We start from the raw sequence: 22,138 nt of genomic DNA on the forward strand, positions 1-22,138 counted from the left end.
TTACTAAGTCGTCACTCTTCAACTGACATTCGATTTGGCAAACAATTCTTTAAGATTGGGCATGTTAGCACCCTCTATTACGCACATGTTAAAATTTCCATCCGATTACTCCCTAGTAACACTCACACATGTTAGGTGTAGAGCTTTTTAACCATTAATATTTGTTAAACTTACGATTAACCCTTCCCAAATTCTAATTCAAGGGTATTCCGATTCTATTTTAAAAACAGAATTTGAATAAATTTAACATCATATGCAACAAAGCAACGACGGTTAGGAAGTTATAAACTTAGCATTGCTGATGTTACATGGGAATATTTAGATGGAAATTCTCACGTTTGCACAACAGAGGGTACTAGCGTGCCAATTTTACACAGCGTAGGGCATATAAATTAATGCTAGGAAAAAAAATTGAGGGCATACGAGTGCAAAGTTAGTGAGACTATGAGGTATCTAATTGTAAATTGATCTAATGTCAATGCTAACTTATAATACGCAAATACACCAATGGATGTTGACTATTTGATACATACACGAGTTCTCGGGGTTGGGCCAATTAAGGCTTGGCCGACTAAAGATAAATCTTAAAAATTGGCCCTAGCAGCGTCATTGACGGGTCACAGGCTAGTGCGTGCTACTTTAATTTGTTGCTAGCTGGCGGACGGCACCAGGTTATTATTATTAGTTGCCTCCGCCCCGCTCGGGGATACTTATTATTCCCAGGACGCACTCTAAAAAAATTAAATAAAGAAACGACCCGTGTTCCTTACGATCAGCCAAGGCTTCGTTTATGTAGCCAAGGTCTTTCCTCGTCGGGGATTGTTTCCATTTGATTCAATCTAGACCGAAGCTCGATCATTATCGAATATGGCTTCGGAGCGGACGAGCACCCCCAGCCCAGCGAGGTTTTCGAGGTGGAACCGAAAAGCTGCCCCCTGCTCGATCATTATCGAATAGGCTCTTTGCTAAAATAGGCAAGCATGCCTGTCAGTATGTATTTTCTCATATCCCAATGGGACTCTTGGCAGATTATGTAATACAAGCTTTTCTTTTTTTGTACGAAGCAGGTTCACTTTGCGATCGTCTTCTACCAGAAAATATTCAGGTTGAAGCAGGGAGGCGTTCTCCAGAGCATCTGGAACCGTCTGCTAAATTTTACACCAAGCGTACTTGTTCCCGTCTCGTTTTATGAAACTACTAAACACGAATGCTTTGTGTGGTATGTTTTTCCTCTTTCACCTTCCGATCCCTTCATCAAGGACCACTTTATGTAGCGTGATTCCCTCCTTTTTGTGGTTGGTTTTTTGGAGGGAAATTCCTTTCCTGAAAATGTGTTTGGAAGGGATTATTTGGGACCAGCAAATAAAAAGAGAAACCGTAAGAAGTTCATGCGAGTATGATTTCTGTAAGGGTAAACTTCTGCAAGCCTCACCGGTTTTTCTCCGGAAGTTGAAGGCTCGGTACTCGGTGCAGATAGCAGACGCCGGCGTTAATTCCCATAATCGTCATAGCTCTCTTCCGTTGTTGATGAAACAACAGATTCGGACCCATGTGATAGTTTTGCAAGAACAGGTTAGCGGCTAGCCTTTTCTTGTTCGTGATCTATGGTGAAACATTGTAACTAGGCTGGCCTATTTGTACAGAGGGTAAGTTCTTTATGACCGTAAATAACATGGCGTCAAAAGAGACGAACATCTTCATCTCTTCCCAAGTAATTCATCAATTTCACATATATCACACTCAACCATATATAATACAACAACAAAGAATCGGAAAAAAATTCTGAAGTCCAGGCATTCTTTTGACAAATTTTTGAGCTCAGAAGGCTTGCTTGGCGTACATAATTAAATGCGAGCTACCTCATGTAATAAAATGATCAATCATGTGTTGTATAACATCTGCACCTTCTGAATGCATAAAAGCATATTGAACCTGCAGATGGAAACACAATGGTATTGATTGATTAATGGCATTCATCACATCACATGTATCATTATCCAGTAGTATTTAAAAAATGACCTGAATGGCATTGTGAGCAACAAATCTCTGTATACTGCTCTGGAAGCTAACATCTACTTTTTCCCATGACACCCTTGAAAGGCCTGTCACCAGCTCCTCTACAAAATTAAAATGAGCAAAGATACAAATCATATATTTGCAACATTGATAAAGCCAATCTAATTATGATATTTTAAAGAATTAATTGCAGATAAAACCCACGTTGTGAAGGTATAGCCGTATAGCCACTTATACCACCTAAATTATTTTATTAGCATTTACACCCCCATGACTTTCAGGCGATAATAGTTTCCAAGTTGGGTTTAGACGTCACATAGGAATCATGTGATGATAAATTACCTTTTGCACTTAGTTTCACTGGAAAATAGACTAAATTAAGCTCGAAATTGAGGGCAAAAGTAAGGCTTTCTAAGATTCAGGGGCTGTAAGTGCCAATAAAAAAAGTTTAGGGCTGCACCGCTATAGTAAAGGGCTTCTATCTGCAATTAACGCTACCTTATACACCATCTACCTAATGAAAAATAGTTTAAGCTAAATATGGGGGTACAGAATGCCACACAAAATTCATCATTGGGACAACATATTATATCTGATGAGGCATATCAGTACATAATTTATTATAAGTTATGCAGAATATAAGAACAAACACAGCAAAGCCTTTTTATTCTCACTCCAAATCTTTGCTGCTGTCAACTTAGACAAGAAGTTAAAAATGAGACCAAATAAGCTAACAATGACAAAACTATTACTTAAGCCATATCACTGCATGTCTGGTGATAATTTGTACAATAAGCGAGTGATACATGAGAGGTCAAATGTGGATAACGGCCATACTGGCTTGAAATTGTACAAAAGGTATCTCTATCTCCTGCTTACAGCCTTCCTCAAAACCAACACATTTGCCAATATGCAGGGCTTGCTGGCCAATATTTATAAAGCAGAAAATGATTCCATTCACAAACTAGGAAGAGGATAATGCAAAACATTTGATGAAAAGACCAAAACATTGATATACATATAAAGCTTCAGCCAAACATAATGGCCAGTGCTACAAGATTTGAATCAGAAGATTGGTTCTCTATCCATTCAATAAAATGATGAAGCGATCCTTGAAATGCTTAAATTCATTTTGGATATTAATAAAAAATGAAAATTGAAATGTAAAGGCAGAGGTATTTATGGCCGCGTTGGTTAAAGAAAAAAAAAGCTCAAGAAAGAATAGATAAACCTTAAAGCATTATCCAATCAGTATAATTACATTATGTTCAGGCATATGCAGAATCCCATTATTCTGTAGTCCCCTATGCTTTCTTTAACGACTATTCATACTGGCCTTCTTCCATGATACATGTCCTTCCATAATATGATAACACGTTACTAGAAGTAGTACGGCCAAACTTCCTTCGACAACAACTAAGCAACTATACGAAACTTTTACCGGGATTGCTCTTCCAAAACTAATGGGCACTTTGATTATTTATTTGTCCCAAAAACAAAATATACTTCTCTGTCCCATTCAACAGGAACAGACTGGGAAAAACAGCAATGAACATCGTATAACAGAAATGTCACACGATAATAGGGACGAGTCAATGGCTTCTATAGCAGCTAGCTTAAACTGTAAGCTGATGATTGTAGAAGTTGTCAAAGCTCTAGATATGAATATAATATTTCAATAGTAACATGAATGACTAATCATATTGGGTGGAATCCATTATTACTTGTTGCGGTAGATCTTTGAAGTACTACTGATGAATTCAATTGTTTACTGAAATCTGGATGGGCTGGCTAAGCATTAAGAGCTTCAGATGTGAAACATAGGCATGATTACTATACTGCTGACTTCTGAAGTAGTCGCATACTTACTCAAAAGAAAGAAATAAACACCTGACTTGCCAAAGAAGAAAGCCGGCAATATTTCGGAACAGATATTCTGCAGAACTTTTAGCTATTGTGACGGGGACCAGGTGGAAGGTTTTTATCTGGAGGCAAGGAATTATCGATGGCTTAGCAGAATGATGTCTTAATCCATGATGAACACTAGGAAGGTCACTGTTCATATGATGAACAGTGCACGGGTTTTAGGGTTTCTTCAAGTATTTTGGTTTGGGTTGGATGTTGTTGATTCTTTTAGAGGGATTGATCAAGAAAGATAATTGAAATGAGACGGTTTTGTTAGATACTAGGCCTCACACCTAGGGGTCTCATACACAAGGACTTCACTCCCCAAAAGGGCAATTCACATGCCAAAGGACAAGCAAATCACATGCTTCGAGAAATTTCTCAAACTCAACATTCCTTATGGAGGATTACATCTGTTATCTATAGAAAATAAAATCAACTAAACACTTAAGAAAGCAAATAAAAATCTTAATCAAATCAAAACCTAACAAAACTAAAAGATGCAATCAAATATAATACTAGCTAAACTAGAAAGAGATCTCAAAATCAAATCTTACATAAATCCTAACCCAAAAAGATTACGTGGAATCAAAATTAAATATTACTAAAATAAAATTATTCTAATAGATCTTAAAATCTTTTGATGAATGGTTCACAATTGTTCTGCATCAAACCTCCCATTGTTAGAGAAAACTTGAACTCAAGTTTTATGGTGGGAGAGTGTAATGTTTAACTTGATTGTTGAGAAGAGTTCCTTCGTAGATTGCAGGATCTTCAAGATGAGCAGTAAAACTTGACATTAAGTTGATGGTAGAACGTATGGAATAACGAACTTCATAATTAGAGTAGCCTAGGCGGGGAGTTTGCACTGCATGTCGATCATAAATTCGAGTTCTAGGCTTGATTTGATTTTGGGCTCTAAAGTTGATTCAAGTTGTGGATCTAGATCAACATTTGGCTCAACTTTCGGTTCTAGCATAAGTTTTGGCTCTCATTCAGGTTTGTTCGGGCTCGAACTTTGAATTAGTTCTTAGATGTGGTTCAGCTTTTGGCTCAAGCTCAAGTTGCGTCTCTTGCTCAGGGTCTAGCTCTACTTCAATATTTTGTTCCGATTCTTCTTCCAGCTCAAGCTTGAACTCTTAGTTAATTTTCTTATTTGGTTCTTCTGGTTTTAGTTAAAACTTTGACTCTAGATTGAATTCAAGTTTCGTCTGTGAGTCCATATCTAGTTGCAGTTGAAGCTCATGTTGACTTTGATTTAGGTTGTAAAGAGAGACAATATCTTCTAGATGAACTACAAGAGTACCTCCTTCCATAAGAGCTTTCATAAATTCCCATGAACAGAGAGTTGAATGATAATAATTTCTATAGAGCTTTCATAAATTCCGATGAACAGAGAATTGAATGATAATAATTTCTATACCATTATTTTTTTAGCCTCTCTTTAACCTACAGTTAACATATAAATACATTTCCAGTTCTGATATATCATAGGAAAAAAAAAACATTTCTATACTAAAAATCCAGACTTTAAATTCGTAAGGCTGCTCATATCTATCAAATCCATAAAAATAGGCTAGGGTACCAAATTTAAGTGGATTAAAATCATACCCTTGTGACGATGAAGGAGATAGTGATATTTACCCCTTATAACTGTAGATCTTTCAGTTCATATACCAAATCTTTTTAACCAAATGATGGGGACCGAGCGGAGGGCTTCTGTCTGGAGGTGGAAAATCGTTGATGGCTTGGTGAAATGATGTCCTAACCCATGATGAATAGTAAGAAATAGTGCTTATGCGGCCTCACAGTGGATGGTTGCTGTTCACTCCTGAACAGTACTCCGACTATGGGGTTTTAGGATTTATTCATGTATATTGGCTTGAGTTGGATGCTGTGGATTCTTTTAGAGTGATTGATTGAGAAGGATAATTGAAATGAGAGTTTTAATATATACTAGATCTCACACCTAGGGATCTCACATGCAAGGGCTTCACACCCTAAAATGACATTCACATGCCGAAGAACAAACAAATCACATGCTTAGAGAATTTCTCAAACTCAAAATTTTATTCATCAATGTCTATTCCTCATGGAGGATTACATCTCTTATTTATAAAAAATAAAAGTAGCTAAACACTTAAGGAAGCAAGTAAAAATCCTAATCAAACCAAAACCTAACAAAACTAAAAGATGTAATCAAATAAAGCCTTAACTAAACTAGAAAGAGATCTTAAAATCAAATCCTAAATAAATCCTAACTAAAATAAATGATTACATGGACAACTCAAGTATTACTAAAATAAAAATTATTCTAATAGATCTTAAAATCTTTTGATTGACTGTCCACGTCCTGCATCATATTGTACACCTCGACATATTTTAGACAATAGCAATCTATGTTACCTAGGTACTCATACCCATACACCTTAGACGCTGCTTGCATATATGCATATATTTATTTGGGTATTGGCACAATTATACAATACATTTTTTAATTTAAAACACTTGTTATACATTTTCTGAACATATATCCTACACTTCGCATCCACTTCTTGAAACTCGTTGTACATTTTTTAATTTAAAACACTTGTGATACATTTTCTAGACATATATCCTACGCTTCGCATCCACTTCTTGAAACTCGTTGTACATAGGTCAAGTTCTGAGTTATTATTTTCAAGGGTCATTTGGATGTCCAGTTCAAAAACCATTGATTTTCTAATTTATAATCCACATAATAAAAGAAACATAGAAATGTAATCAGAATTTTAGTTCCCATCCTTAATTTCTCATATAAGTTACTAATCTCAATTTATAATATGTGTACATAAATATTTATATAGCCGCGTCCTGTACCTGCAGCCGTACCAATGCAATATAGATAGCAATAGTACCTTACTTTTTTTAAAGGGGAAAGGAACAACAACGATAGAGCCAAAACACATTATTTAAAAGCAAAAGGAACGATTTACGATGAAACAAAGTCCTGAATAACAGGAGTAATTTCAGAACAGTATTGAGGAAGGATAACATCCTCCAAAAGTAAACACACCTTGAAATAACAGTAAAATCATTACCTTCTAAAACGTCAGAGTAACAGCTCACATCTGAGGCTTCGTGACATTTATCAGCATTGACTGCTTTTGAATGTTCTACACGTACAATATGTGGATATTCTTTACTTGAAGAATCCTCCCACTGAATTAGAAGAATACACAGATTCATATTAGGTATATATACAGATATCTACAAATTTTAAAGCATATTGTTTGCTCTGGTTATATCAAAATAAAATATCTAGATTCTATGTAAAGAAAGATATGTTAGTAATGGTGAAAATATATGAAAGTTGCAAGACTACCACTGCCAGTTCAGAATTATGTCGTATAGATGATGTTCTCCATCCTACAATATCTTCATAGCATTTAAATTAAGGAAAGCAAGATATTTTAGACTAGTTATAAACAAAAATGGTAGATAACCCAAACTAGTTCAATAGGATACGATCATAACCAACGTTTGCATATGCTACTCGGCGTTTGAATGCTCCCAGTGCAGACCTGCAGCAAAGTGTTCCCCGCCAGAACATTATGCAAACAATACTATGAGAGGGAAAAAAGTAATTTATACGTTTAGCTAAATCAATAGATATGAAGTCAAAAGTTTAAGCACACATGAAATATATGTTCCCATGATCATTCACCATGCGCTGCAAAAGTGGGGTTTCTCCTTCATCATTATCAGTAAGAAATAGATGTTTTCCGGTTCTTTTAAAAATCCAATGACTTACGGAAGCTGCAACCTTCTCAAGAGCAGTGACACCAAAAAACAATGGAACCTGCATATAAAATTCTATAGCTAAGCATATTGGTATGGTGTTACAGGTATTGAATTAGCAAAATTTAGCCAGCCTAGTGTCTGTTTAATATATCAACAAAAGAATTTTTTTGAGGGAGGTGATTAAATCTTTGAAAATGACACAATAATATTTATCATGAAACCGGAAAAGAAGCCATGATAAACAATCGATTTCATCATGTCAAACTAAGAGTAGATCACAAGAACAAACCTAGGAAAGGAGCAATTACATGTGTATGAGACATGTCCATGCTTCATAAAGCAGCGTACAACTTAAGAGTGTAGTTAGTCCCTCTAACCAACCACCCAGATAATACACAGAGTTCTTACTCATAATAGCTCAGCCGAGAATATTCACACCAAATGCTAGAGGTCAATGTCACGCTAACAGAGTTTCGAAAACTTCATGGGTTCACTGGTGGAGCTCAGATGACTTCAGAGCATGCACCACAGCTGGCATCTTAATTGATGAACCCATCATTATCGGAAAAGGATTGAATATGTGAATATAAAGGCTCAAAAATAGTTCCAATTACTGTATGCAGATTAACTGGTTTCTCAGTATCATGTTTAGATAAATTGATAAACTAACCCAGTTAGATGAACTCACATCATGACAAAACTTGATTATAGAATCATTATGCGAAGGCAATAAAGCATGCAGTATATGAACCTTTTTCTCATTCATGTAAATGGCTATTGCTCCATTCCAGTCATGCTGACATTCTTTAGCATGCAAGAACACACACACACACAAAAAAAAGAAACACGGGCATGAATGTGCTCATACACATACAGTTTTGCCTCTTTGGGAGGATGTCCCAAAATAGACACTAAATCAAATAAAGACATCTTATCTCACCTACTATCAAGGCGACAAGTACCTGATATAACCTAATCCGTCAACTACAAACATAGTGTTTGGTTGACAGGTGGGGGAAAAAACCTTTCCCTTAATTATTAGAGACAACATCCAACTGCAGACTGCAATACTTCTGACATGTAGGAAAGAAGACTCCAACCATCCGAAGGAAGAAGAAAGAAGACTCCATGTCGAATGGAAGCAAAAAGACTTCATCCAACCGAAGTCAAGGGGATCAAGATTTGAATCTCCACTGAGTTGTTGATCAAGATAATAGGGACTATAAATGAGGTAGCCCGCATCACTAACTCTACTACTGACATGTAGGGTTAGAATAAAAAAGAGTTCATGCCAATTCTCTTTGGAAGAGCATATCCTTATGCTGAAGGCAGTCTAAGCTATGAAGATCCAACAGATTACTTCACAGTCCTCTCCAAGATATCTATTTTCAATGTGGTTCCACAAGGAAGCCACTTCAGCAAGATCAAGGTGGAAACATGCCTCATCATGTACACCCTATGGAAGAACAACACCATAAATGTCACCCATCTCTTCCTAAATCAATTTGAGGAACCTAAAAGCCCTTGTCAGGTTATCCTGCCTTCTTACCAATTTTTTTTCAGAGAATGGAGTTGCTCCAGAAGGAGAGAGAAAACTAGTGATAAATGACAAAATTGGGATGACCTCTTTCAAGAGGATCCTTCGATCCAAAAGAAAGACTGCAACATCGGGCATTGGGGCTTCTAGACCTTCCCCTGGAATTTCCCACTTGTTTTCAAAGATAATTAACTATAGAGTAACTGTCCTAGAGAAGGTGGCTGATCCCACGGTTGAATTCAAGATTGGGAAAGAGAAGCATGCCATAGCCTCTAACCTTGAACAAAGCTCATGATGAAGTCTCATTTTACAAAGAACATGTGAACAGAATGAAAGAGTTGGTCTTTTGATGACTGAATCAGACTGAAGCAGGGTAGGAAAGGAGAAAAAAGAAAGTACACCACCGGTGACCAAGGAGAGAAGCCAAGTGCTGAGAAAACCATTGTTGAAGAAAGACAAATTATCCACCATCATATGCATAACTGCACTTCGGTCTTGAAAGGGCTGAAGGAGAAAGAGAAGACAGTTCAAGGGGAACATCACCAGAAATTTACAGAGAATGACATGCAAAAATCTTCTGGCAGGAAGTTCCACAGTCTGAGCAAAAAGAAATGGAGAACAGTACAGACACTTCCACTATGAAACCCCAACAAAATTCCCCTCTCAGCAAACAAGCAACCCTCTGCTGTGAAGCGAAAGAGAGAAGAAAAGAAGGATGACAAGCTATGTTACTTGGGTAGTTCTATGACTATCATGAAGCCTAACCCGTACCCGACACGTACCTGGCACTTATCCATACCCAAACTTCATGGACACTTATATGCATACATTTACCCAGACATGTCTGAGCAAAAAGAAAAGAAGGATGACAAGCTACGTTAATTGGATGTATGCATACATTTACCCAGACATGTGGTCAATTATACGACATATGTTTTAATTTAAAATACTTATCGTACACTTATTGGACGTATATCCTACACTTAAATGTCAATTTTTTTAAAACTCGTAGACATGGGTATGGTTGTTTCATCCATGTCCAAGTTAAAAACTATGACTTAAAAGGGTGGTTTGAGCATCTAGTTGAAAAACGAGCACTTTCCAATTTATAATAACCAACATAATAAAAGAAACTTAAAACTATGATAGGAAATTAAATTCAAATGGCTTTGACAAATGATACCTAGGCAGCAGTTCAATATATATATCTCCTACATCTAAGTTTTTGATGTATTCAAAAGTTATTCGCCTAATACACTAAGCCCAATTGATCTCAAGGACGGCACAATATGCACTAAGCCCAAGCCCAAGTAATCTCAAGGACAGCATGGTGTGCTATATGTTTACCTTTATTAATACTAGTCCTTAAATCTTTTATATTTTGAAGTAGTCCCTCAAATCGTTAAATTGCCTACGGTTTCCTTAATTCTTAATTTATATAAAATTAGTCTCTTTAATCAAGAGTAGAAGTGGCAATTACTGGAGAGATTACCTTGAAACAAATTATGAGAAATGGGGAACCCTATAGCAATTTCAATTATTTGAGGGACTAATTTCAAAATATGAAAGGGGCTAATGTAGAAAAATCCTTAATTTATACACACACACACACAAACACACACACACGTCAGTTATATGTGTTACAAAATAGTCAAAATAGACCCTCCAATTAATTTAGTTAAAACTGCACACTATTCACTAGACGTTTCAGTTAAAATGTTTATTCATGCATCCATGTAATTAATACATATGTGAAAAACTTCATATGATATTTAGATATTATCTTTAGTTAATAATATATTATGTTATTGTAACATTTGAATGGGTTTTCTCAACTTCTTAGCTTTTAACTTAAGAAACGTTTGGCAACTGGAGCGTTTTTAGCTTTTCCATTTTTTCGAAAAAAAAACGTGTTTGGGAGATGTTTTTTTTTGGCTGGCCCATCAAAAAGCCCAAAAATAAACGGGTTTCTCGAGACACACCAAAAAGGTGTTTCGAGTTCACCATGGTCTTTTTTTCCCCAAATCGATCTCAAACTTTCTCCCTAACAACTCCACTTCTACCTCCAACCAAGGTTTTAAATATCGGTTATCGGGGATTTATCGGATGGCCAAAATCTTTATCGGATAGCGAAAATCGGGGATATATCGGGGATAATTAGTATTTATCGGAGCAATATACTGGATGGTGTATATATATAATATAACAACTAAAAAATGTAATCTAACCGTGCTTAATGAAATATAAACATACCAAAACAGAAAAGCAAAGTATGTACAGTTTATTCACTAATTTCTTATATAAGTCTCTGTTACAGGAAAAACAAAAAAGAAAAGTATGATAAAAGAATAGTTATAGAACTGATATTACTCAAAAGAGAAAGTGTGTGCGTGAAGGAATTACAAGAGAAGGAAAGCTCGCAACATATGTATATAGCCATGTTTCCGGACAAAAAAAACATGGTTGACAGAGGGTAGGCGAGCGACGAAGTTCAAGGTTGAAGTTCACGAAGGCGAGTGACGAAGAGGCGTAGAGAACATGAGATGGAGATAATGGAGGAAGCGCCCAACAAGAAAAGGAGCAGGCGCCAGAGACGAAGTTAGGGTTTGAAGGTTGGATTCACAAAGTTTCGGGTTTTAAGTTTCATATTATTAACAAAACGGGTCGGGTTTTAAAAACTCAACAACTCAACTCGAAATGCTTGGCCGATAATCCCGATAATCCCGATAATTTAGCCTTACTTATCGGGCGATAATGCTGATAACTCGCCGATAATCTCTCCAAAACGATAACCGATTACAAAACCAACTTATCCTAACGGAGAGCTCAAAAATCCGATAACTCGGCCGATAATATCGATTATCGGCCGATATTTAAAACAATGCCTCCAACTCGCCACCACCACTTTTTGACTTGCCGCCACCGTCGGGAAAGTTGTTCTCGTCCAACTTCCATCCAGATCTTCAATCAAGGTATCCATCTATTTTCTTCAACACTCTGATCTTTGTCTCACTTTATCTTCTAACAGACTTTCTTCTTCCTCTCACTCCCTTCTCAACTTTGCATTGTTTTATCACTATAATCCATATATTTTCATTTGATTTTTGCCCTAATTTTGTTGATTTTACTTTTGCCCTAATTTGTAACAATTTCATCTTTGCCCTAATTTTATTCCTTCCCTCACATCCTGCTCTATTCTAGAGTTTTCTTCTGTAATTTTTTCTAATTTTATCCTAAAATTGTCATTTCAATTAATTTATGATAGTAATTCTTATTTTTATTATATCACGTTTAGAGATTTCATTTGCAGTGCTTTCTTTATTCAATTTATCTCGAATGTCATAATATTCATTTAAGATACACTTGATGATGCATTCAATCTGTCTATGGAATCTTCAAATCCTATGCATACTTTTATTAAACATATTATAAGAAAATTCAGGAACCATAGTCACCACCTAAAAACGTGAAAGCAAACTAAAGAAAATATGATACATGACAATCATAAAAGAAACAAACTCTTCAAAAAATAGGTATCACACACAATTCCTGCATCCAAAATTTCTTCTGTACATCTCTTTGAAACAGGCCCTAAAGATTTGAAGGCTGCGAGTTTGGTACAAGCTTACTGCATATTAAACCATGTACCAGGATTTAAAAAACACATATTCTACCCAGATAAAAATTGATTTTGCAAAGTATGTGAATGTTAGACAATGAAATTTGATCTCATATGTGATTCGAGTCTGGTTATAATGAATTTCGAGTCTGGTTATAATGAATGACAGTTAAAAAATTTTGATCTTTCAATATATCAATTTAGGAATCATGATGGATTCATCAATTTGTTACATGCATTTGTTAACTTTCTATGCAAAAATATTATCAAATGAATTTTTGGTGATGGTAAATATGAAGACTCTTATTTAACTATAATTATGCTTCTTTGATTATGCAATTGTAAACTTTTGGCAAAATATGTGAATGTTAGACAATGAAATTTGATCTCATATGTGATTCGAGTCTGGTTATAATGAATGACAGTTAAAAAATTAACAGTTAAAAAATTTTGATCTTTCAATATATCAATTTAGGAATCATGATGGATTCATCAAGTTGTTACATGCATTTGTTAACTTTCTATGCAAAAATATTATCAAATGAATTTTTGGTGATGGTAAATATGAAGACTATTTAACTATAATTATGCTTCTTTGATTATGCAATTGTAAACTTTTGGCAAAATGTGTAGTTGTTAATAAAAATCTTTGGTTAAGCATGGTTACTCCCCTATTTGATTTGCCTTTTTGGTTTCATGTTGTTGTGATTCTTGTGAATATAATAGATGTCAAGCAAAAATCCTGATGTCAACTAAGTGGTGGAGATTTTCCCTTCACAAGGAGCAAGAACTTGGCCAAAAAAAGTGGAGCTTTATTTCATAGATTTGATGGAGGAAGAAGTGAAAAAGGGCAATAGACATAAAACTACGTTTACTGGAATCACTTGGAAATTCATGGAGCATGAGCTCAAAAAGAAGATTGGGAGAGAATACACTCATGACCAAATGAAAAATAAGTTAAACCAATTAAAATAAAGATGGAGAAATTTGAAAAGTCTATTGACGGATACGGTTGTTGGGTATACTGTGAGCACCGGTCAAATATATGCAACGGAGGATGTGTGGACTAAGTTATATGTGGTAATACTTGATGATTAATTACAATTTTTATTAGATACCTTATGTGAGTTTGGATTCACTCTTTCTTTTTGTTTTACAAAGACGAACAATTATACAAGATATTTTAGAAGAAAAAGGTGCAAATGTTATGATAAGTTGTGCATCATTTTTGGTGATATAACTGCTATTGGTGATCATGCTCATCCCTCTACTAGAAGTCCTACCATAAGTGAAGATGATAAGGAAGAAGAAGATGAAGATAAGGAAGAGGTTGAATCATCTCGAGCTAAGAAAAAGACAAAAGTCACGAACAAACGTGTACCATTGAACCAGCAAGTCCAATTAACAATGGTTGAAGCTTTAACCTCGATGGGAGAAAATACTAGGAAGAAAACAAAAATATATTGCATTAGCAAGTTGCGTTCTTGATAATGTGATTCGAATGCATGATTCTGGAGATCCATTATTTATCGAGTTCGAAAATGAAGATGTGGAGCTTGAAGAAGATGACATGACTGCACAAGAACAACATATCATACCGGTCAATGTTGGCCCAGAGCACCTTCGTCAAATGTCAAGGTTTCAAGATTGTTTGGCCCAAAGGATGAGGAATGATCGTGGTGCGCAATATCAATGGAATGTGTTTTGAAATTGATGTGTATTATATTGTAATATCACTAAAATACCTTTTGAGCCTGATGCATATGTATTATCAATGTCATTAGGATATGTTAAACAATTATTCATCATTGTTTCATGATGATGGTGGCATATTAAAAAAAATTTAAATTTTAAATTATAGGCATTAAAAAAAAGCTCCCGAATGGTGGTTGGTTGTCGGCCGACGGTTGCCAACGGTGACCGGTGATGATTGACTGTCGGCAGGTGGCCAACGACGAGGAGCTGCAACGGGCGAGAGTAAGGTCAGTGGTTGGGTGTGTCTAATACTTGTTGATTGGTATCATGTGCTACATAAATGGTCAAACTAGCTTGACGAATAACTTTCAAAATGTTGTTTTTAACACACTTGAAAAAAATACCGTGGCAAGGTGTTTTTCTACAAAAACACAAGAAGAAAATCACATTGATTACCAAACACACCCTTAGTATTAGAGTCTCCATATCTTTTGATTAATTATTTGCTAACTTGCTAGCTTTTAAATTAGTTGTTTTTAACTAATTAGCTTTGAAATTGTTCTTAACTCATTGGAATAGTTGCATTGGGTTACATAACAGCATTTGTATTATCAAATTTATAGGACAATCTTTTCGAAATCAATAAAATGAAACAATGATTTTTCATTTGATAAACAAGTATGCACTTATTTGCTCATTCGTGTTGCACCCTCACCAGCCGAACAATCCTAGACTCGTCTCTGTCAGTACCCACACCGTGCCGGTACTCATACTCATTTCCATGCAACTTAGATGGCAAGAAATAGAAGAACAAAGGAACCTACCACCGATACTACTCCTAAGGTAAAAAAAAGCTCTCATTATCTACACTCCTATTATTGTAGGGTTGCAGTTGGCACAAATGAAGCACCAAGTGGCATGTAGGATCAGCATAAGATTGCCAAGAACAAGGAGATTGCTGCAGAAGAGCCTGAGAAGAATAATGGACCCCTCAGCCTGTTGATAAAGTCAAGGAACACTAAAGAAGTTGTGACCAAAGTGAAGGATCCCTCAAGGAGGACCACTGGACTTAACTGAGTCATCCTTTCCTTCCTCATTCCTCATTTCTTTTGAATTTATCATCTCTTACTCTCAACATCATTCTGTAAGAACCACGGGTTTTTTTTTTTTGGAGGGGGGGGGCGAGGGGTAGAGTTATGGAGGTAAATGGGTATTTTTTAAAATTTTCTCATAGATATGAAGCACAGTTAAGGCTTGAAGATGTTTCGTTTGGAGAGATAGCTAAACAGATGAATAGGAAGGTTAATGGGAATATAGCATATACAGTGACAAGGATAGATCTTTTCGAAGGTGGCTGGTGGAATGTTCCAACTTCCAAGGAATGTCTTAATACAGGATATCAAAGATTTACACTAAGATAGATCTGGAAAGATAATAGAGAAGTTCCAAGGATCACTACAAGAGTAAACATCACATAGAGCATAAACAAGATATATAAGGTGGTTCACCTCTTAATTGGGCTAGGTCCACCTACCTAGTACCTCAAATATGATTTTTCAAATCCACTATATGCGAACTTCCATCTGAAGTTCCTGAACTACAACACACTGCCGCACTTGACACCACAAACTGGCAACACCACTCTTCACACCCTGAAGAGTTTACTCTGTTACAAAAGGGCTTCCAGATGTATTCTCAATACAACAATTGAGAACTCAAATACGGTTAATAGCATAGCAAGCTCACTCGATTACAGTTTGAGGCTCTAATAGGTTGTTAAGTTTAAAGTAAGATGTGATTTAGTGGTACTTAAGATACTTAGCATAGGAAGAGATTGCTTTGCAGATAGAATAAAATGATAGGCTTATTTGCAATGGCTATGCAATATTGTTGGAATGCTTGAACATGACAATGAAATGACTTTAAATAGCCAAATTCTCTAACGAGACCTAGACAAGTTTGTTAGAGTGATCTGCAATAGGATATCGCTGTCAAGGACATGAAATGAAATGTAGTCGAAAGAAGATAAGAGCTATCATTTATCTTGATTAAATTTTGAGCAGCCAGAGCCACCACAAATGGAAAAATGAGCACAATCTAGAATAAACAATGTTTACAAGATTTGCTCAAAGGTCTTTTAAGTTCACACCATAAGAAAGGCCACTATCTATTAGAATAAACAAATCCATTGGAATAAAATGTTCCAAGAGGAGAAGAGCTTGTGCAGTGAGAGTAGGAAACAAAGCTTTTTTTGGAATATAATACTTCATACAATAAAGTAGTATATATGGGGCTCATGCATTGGCTGATAAAGGATGTAATAAAATGTGAGATCCAACATAATGATCATGAACTCTTTTGATGAAGATATGATACGAAAGTGACAAGATGAAATTTTACATTTTGCCAAAGTTTCAACCAATGTTGAAAATAACGGTAATGCATTATGTAACTACGCATTATGTAACACTCTACATTCTATTAAGGGTTAAGGGTAAAATGCAAAAAAAGGAAAAAAGGTAACGCACAATGTAGGTTATTTTGCTTATTAATTATTTAGATATTTTATAAATACAAACTATTCATAATGACTTTAATAATTAATATAATCAAAAATTTCAAACATGAAGGAGAACTGAAAGAGTTACAGAAGTAAGGATTTAGAAGGCTTCATCTTCGTCAAAGGAGTTAGGATCTAGAAGCTGGAGAGGCGTCGGAGGTGAAGATACGATTAGGATTTTCTTCGTCAATGAGAGGAGATATGGGAGCCAAGAAGGGACCACAAAGTAGTCTTGTCGTCGGCGATGAAAGAGGATGAGAAGAGCCTTGTCGTCAGCGAGAGGCTTCATCTTCATTGAAGGCGCGAGAGTAAGAAGAGATCGAGAGGTTTCTTTGTTAAAGGTTTGAGGTGGAGGAAGAGGAAATGAGGGAGGCACTGGAGATGGGGCCAGAGGATCACTTGGGTTTTTCATGTGAATGAAATTGGGGTTGGGGAATTCAATTGGGAACTTACTTTGGTTACCGTGATACTAATTTGGATAGTGAAGACATCGCCATGCATCCAAATATGATCATCAATTTAACTCAATTAGTATAATGCACGTGCTTTGCACATGAACGTACATGTTTTAAGTTTTAAAATTTTATTGAATAATTAAACTGTGTTAATAAATAAATTTTTATAATAAGATTGCTTTAAAAAATGTATGAATTAATTATTATTGTGTAATTATTATAATTAACTTTTTTTCTTATCATGATTCGCCCAATGCTAACTTTTTTTAAATAAGTCCCCCAAATCTAATATTATTCTTATATAATGCCAATTTTATAAGTTCTCTTAAATACGTCCCTCCAACTTGAAAATTAACTTAATTCTGAATTAACTAAACTACATTAATCTTGCTAGCTTTTTCATGATGTTTCCTATATAATAAACTTAATACCTTTAACATATTGCAGTAATTACTTCTCATTATAATTATTTAATAGAGTAAATTATATTAAGCCTTTATGAACTTTTAGCCCCTATGAACTATCAAAATCATACTAAACCCCTAACTACTTTTCTGTTTCAAAGAAAACCCCCTAATAACTTTCTAAAATTTGCAAATAACCCCCATGAATTAGAACAAAAAAATGGCATAAAAAGGCATTTTGAGAGTTATTGGTGGTTTGGCGTAATTTATCTAAAAGATATTGGGAGCTTTCCACAAAGTTATTATGGGTTTAGTGTGATTTTGAAAGTTCATAGGGTCTATTTACTACAAAATATCGAAAGTTTATGGGGTTTATTGTAATTTACCTTATTTAATATTATAATTCTTAGTTCAAGTAATATTACTAAAATAAGTATACTATTTTTATGCTATAAAATATTTATCTAATTTAATTTTTTTAATTATGCACTTAAATAATTTATTACTATAAATATTTTATATATTTTTATTATATTACCATTAATAATTAATAGTACTATTATTAATATTAAATAATTCTTTTTAAAGATTAATTTTCAATCATTACCAAGTATAGATTATTCAGTATCATGTAATAATCTTTGAGTAAATACTTAAAAAATAATATTAAATTATTTACTCGATTTATGTAATAATATAATACTAAATAAATAGTGTAATTCATAATTTATATGATATCACTAAAATAATTGCACTATTTATGCGGTTAAATATTTATTATATTTATTTTATTGATCATAGAATTACAATATAATTCTTAGTAGTATTTAGTAAAATGTTATTCTATTTATACTATTATTTTAATTGTTTTATTATATTTCATAAATAGTTATTATAATAATTTAATTGGTTACTACTAATAATTGTGTATACTTATTTTATAAATTATTTTATTATATTAGTTTTAAACAATTAATACTTATATTTTTATTGATAATTATAATTATTTAGGAACTTGAGGAGGTTCATTATTAATAAGGGGTTGTATTTATTCAATGATAAATAAACTAGAGATAATCGTATAGTTAGAATTTATCTAAATTTGAGAGGTCAAAAAAGAAAATTAAAAGTTTTAACACTTCAATCCTCTTTTTATAGTAGTATAGATTTAACAAGGTTAAAACGGTTAACGTAATGCGGATAAAACGCTTTTTTTATGTTGTGTTATTTTCTGCATTAAATGCAACATGGACTCTCCCTGAGTTTTATAACACTTTTGTTCTGTTAGGTGTTGAAACAGTTTAAAACGGGTTTGGAAACGTGTTTTTTCTACAATAGTTTCAATCAAGAGATAAAACGAGTTGAATGTGGAAAAACAACTATTTCAATCAAATAATTTATTTAAAGAGCTGCAACAAAACCCATGTGGGTCGTAGATTTTTAAATAAAAAATTCTCTCACAAAAGTTGTTTACAGATTTGAATCTAAAGATTGTTTGGTCAATTATTGCGTGTAAATAGATTTTGCAAAAGAAAGACCTATAGGAGAACCTACGTGAAGCTTTGTGGGAAGATCAATGGAAAGGTCAGGGGAATGTTCAGTCTAAAGAATAATGGAAAGACCAAGAGACTTTATTAGCTTCTACTCCAGCTCATATTCTAAGACTTCATGCAAGATTTCTTGATCTTGAACTTAGGTAAACATTTGCTTTCTTGCTTTATAATTTTGTTCCAAGATTGATTTTGCATTGTGGGTCTCATGGGCATTTATTTGTCATCTACGTATTATCCGAGTGCGACAAACATAATATTAGTATGCATTAACTTAGTTTCATTAGTCAAAATACAGGATTCACACATCCATCTTTTGTTGCTAGTTTCAAACCCTGCTTAAGTAGGTTAACTATGTGCTTTTGCTAATATTTTGTATTAAATCCTATGTGGTGTTCATATATGTCGATAGGATCTTGCTTTGGCTTCTTTAAATATATGATGTATATTTCACTAATCAAGCGGGTTCTTAGAATCTTCCCTACATTCTTTTTTATAGTTCCGAAAGGGAAGAAATATGGTACTAATTCGTTGGGTAATCTGATCTAATATGGATCTTTGAAGGAAATTCCTATTAGCTTTGATTTGTCTTCCCATAGGACTTTACAGCTAGTTCTTGGAACTTTCCTGGCTTCTTCCTAGAAACTTCCTAAGTATAAAATCAGGAAAAGCAAATTGTAAATATCTAGGCTCTTATTAAGGCGGAATATTGGTAATTTTTCTCTATTTGTTATCTTCTCAAAGTATATGATTATCATCATAATTAGTTAGTTGTCATTATTAAAAAGAGGGAAACTGTGAATCCTAAGTTACTGACCAATGAAATTGAATTAATATCTGGTCTTGGATTATGTATGTTTCATAGAGTACATAATGAAGCTCTTAAATCATGAATTGCAAAATCAAGCTAGAGAAATCAACTATAAGAAGAAAGCAAGCAAAGCATTGTTTCAAATGCTGAATTGGATTTAAAGACCCAATGACTAACACGAAGCTTTAAAAGATTTCGAATGGAGTTGGAGCTTGCGGTTTTGGTGTCTCTGAGTCAGATAATCAAGGTTTTAAATATCGGTTATCCAGGATTTATCGGACAGCCAAAATCCTTATCAGATAGCGAAAATCGAGGATATATCGGGGATAAGTAGTATTTATCGGAGTGATATACTGGATGATGTGTATATATAATATAACAATTAAAAAATGTAATCTAATCATGTTTAATGAAATATAAACATACAAAAATATAAATCATCATGTTTAGAATCACTAACAAATTGTAGAAAGCGAAACTTGCATCATAGCCTTGAAAAAATATAATGTTAGTCAAAATGGGCCGATAATCCCGATAATCCCGATAAAAAAGTCTTACTTATCGGCCGATAAGTGTCGATAACGTCGATAAATCGCCGATAAACCTACAAAAACGATAACCGATTAAAAATTCAATTTATCCTAGAGGAGAGCTCCCAAATCCGATAACTCGGCCGATAATATCGATTATCGGCCGATATTTAAAACAATGCAGATAATATTTTGTAAAGTTTACTAAACATAAAGAAAGATAAATAACAATCTTAGATATGAATAGTTATGTCTCAGTTCTGGAAATTCCCATTAGAACTTTCCTTCAATCTTCCGATCTCTCTGCTTCTCTACCTACTAGAGAACATTTTTAATTGAAAGTTGCACTCGCACCCACTGTTTTAAAAAACCTCCGTCTAGTCCGCTTAGGCATACACCTAGACCTAGGCGGTACCTAGGCCGCCTAACTAGCGCCTAGCGTCTAAGCGGTATTTAAGCTACCCGTCTAGATTTTACAAGCATTTAGGGGAGCATTGTCTGCTTACGTGGATTGCACCATGTAGGCTTTGGTTGTGTTTTATGTGTTATAGCCTACACGTCCTCCAAACTCCATTAACCTCCAAATATGAGCACCTCTACTATCTCCTCCGACCTTCAGCAAAACCTCATCGATCACCACTTAAATGAAGAAAGAAATCCGCCTAGACATCAGTCCAGCATCTAAGCTTTCTATAACATAAACATTAACTATCAATTATTGTAACTAAAAATAAAAAAAGAAAACATCTTAGGTTCTAGCCTTGTTAATTATTATTTTGGCTATTTAGTATCTAAGTACGCATGGTTTATTACGAAACTAAGATTGCTATCTTTTTTTAAAAATTTAAATAAATTTAATATATATTTTTATCAATTATTATAATTAAATATTTTAAAAATAGTCAAATGCCAAGGCGTTGCCTAGGCATACGCCTAGGGGTCTAGGCGCTAGGCGCTCGCTCAAACGTCTAGTCTATCTAGCACATTCTGTAAAATTATCGAACTCCTTCGATCTCTGTAACTACTAACAAGGTAAAGAATATTTCTTAAATATCTATTTAAGTTAGTTAACAGCAGTAACTTAAACTTAAGAAGTGTAAGTTAACAGTAAACTTAAGTTTAAGTTAAACTTAAGTTTAAGCTAACAGTAAACTTAAGTTTAAGTTTAAGTTTAAGTTAATATTAAGTTTTTTGTTGATGGTAACCTTAAGTTTAAGTAAACAGTAAACTTAAGTTTAAGTAAACAGTAAACTTAAGTTAATAATATTTTAGT

At 34.4% G+C, this 22,138-nt stretch overlaps 1 protein-coding gene across 2 annotated transcripts in view; it reads right to left on the bottom strand.

The window, feature by feature from the left end:
• LOC109824937 (putative lipase C4A8.10) overlaps window positions 455-22,138 on the bottom strand; it is a 36,504-nt gene continuing 14,820 nt past the window's right edge. The window contains exons 5-12 of one of the 2 annotated variants that reach the window (XM_020391579.1): window positions 20,894-20,939; window positions 7,715-7,762; window positions 7,429-7,484; window positions 7,286-7,338; window positions 7,002-7,122; window positions 2,020-2,117; window positions 1,433-1,932; window positions 455-1,323 (exon numbers count right to left, since the gene is read on the bottom strand). In XM_020391579.1, the coding sequence (XP_020247168.1) occupies window positions 1,861-1,932; window positions 2,020-2,117; window positions 7,002-7,122; window positions 7,286-7,338; window positions 7,429-7,484; window positions 7,715-7,762; window positions 20,894-20,939 (494 nt within the window). In that variant the 3' untranslated portion in view covers window positions 455-1,323; window positions 1,433-1,860. Of the gene's footprint in view, window positions 1,324-1,432; window positions 1,933-2,019; window positions 2,118-7,001; window positions 7,123-7,285; window positions 7,339-7,428; window positions 7,485-7,598; window positions 7,763-20,893; window positions 20,940-22,138 lie in introns of both variants that reach the window. The other variant, XM_020391572.1, reaches the window with a different exon arrangement.

The sequence above is a fragment of the Asparagus officinalis genome, chromosome 1 (assembly GCF_001876935.1).
Source record: "Asparagus officinalis chromosome 1, Aspof.V1, whole genome shotgun sequence".
Classification (NCBI taxonomy): Eukaryota; Viridiplantae; Streptophyta; class Magnoliopsida; order Asparagales; family Asparagaceae; genus Asparagus; species Asparagus officinalis.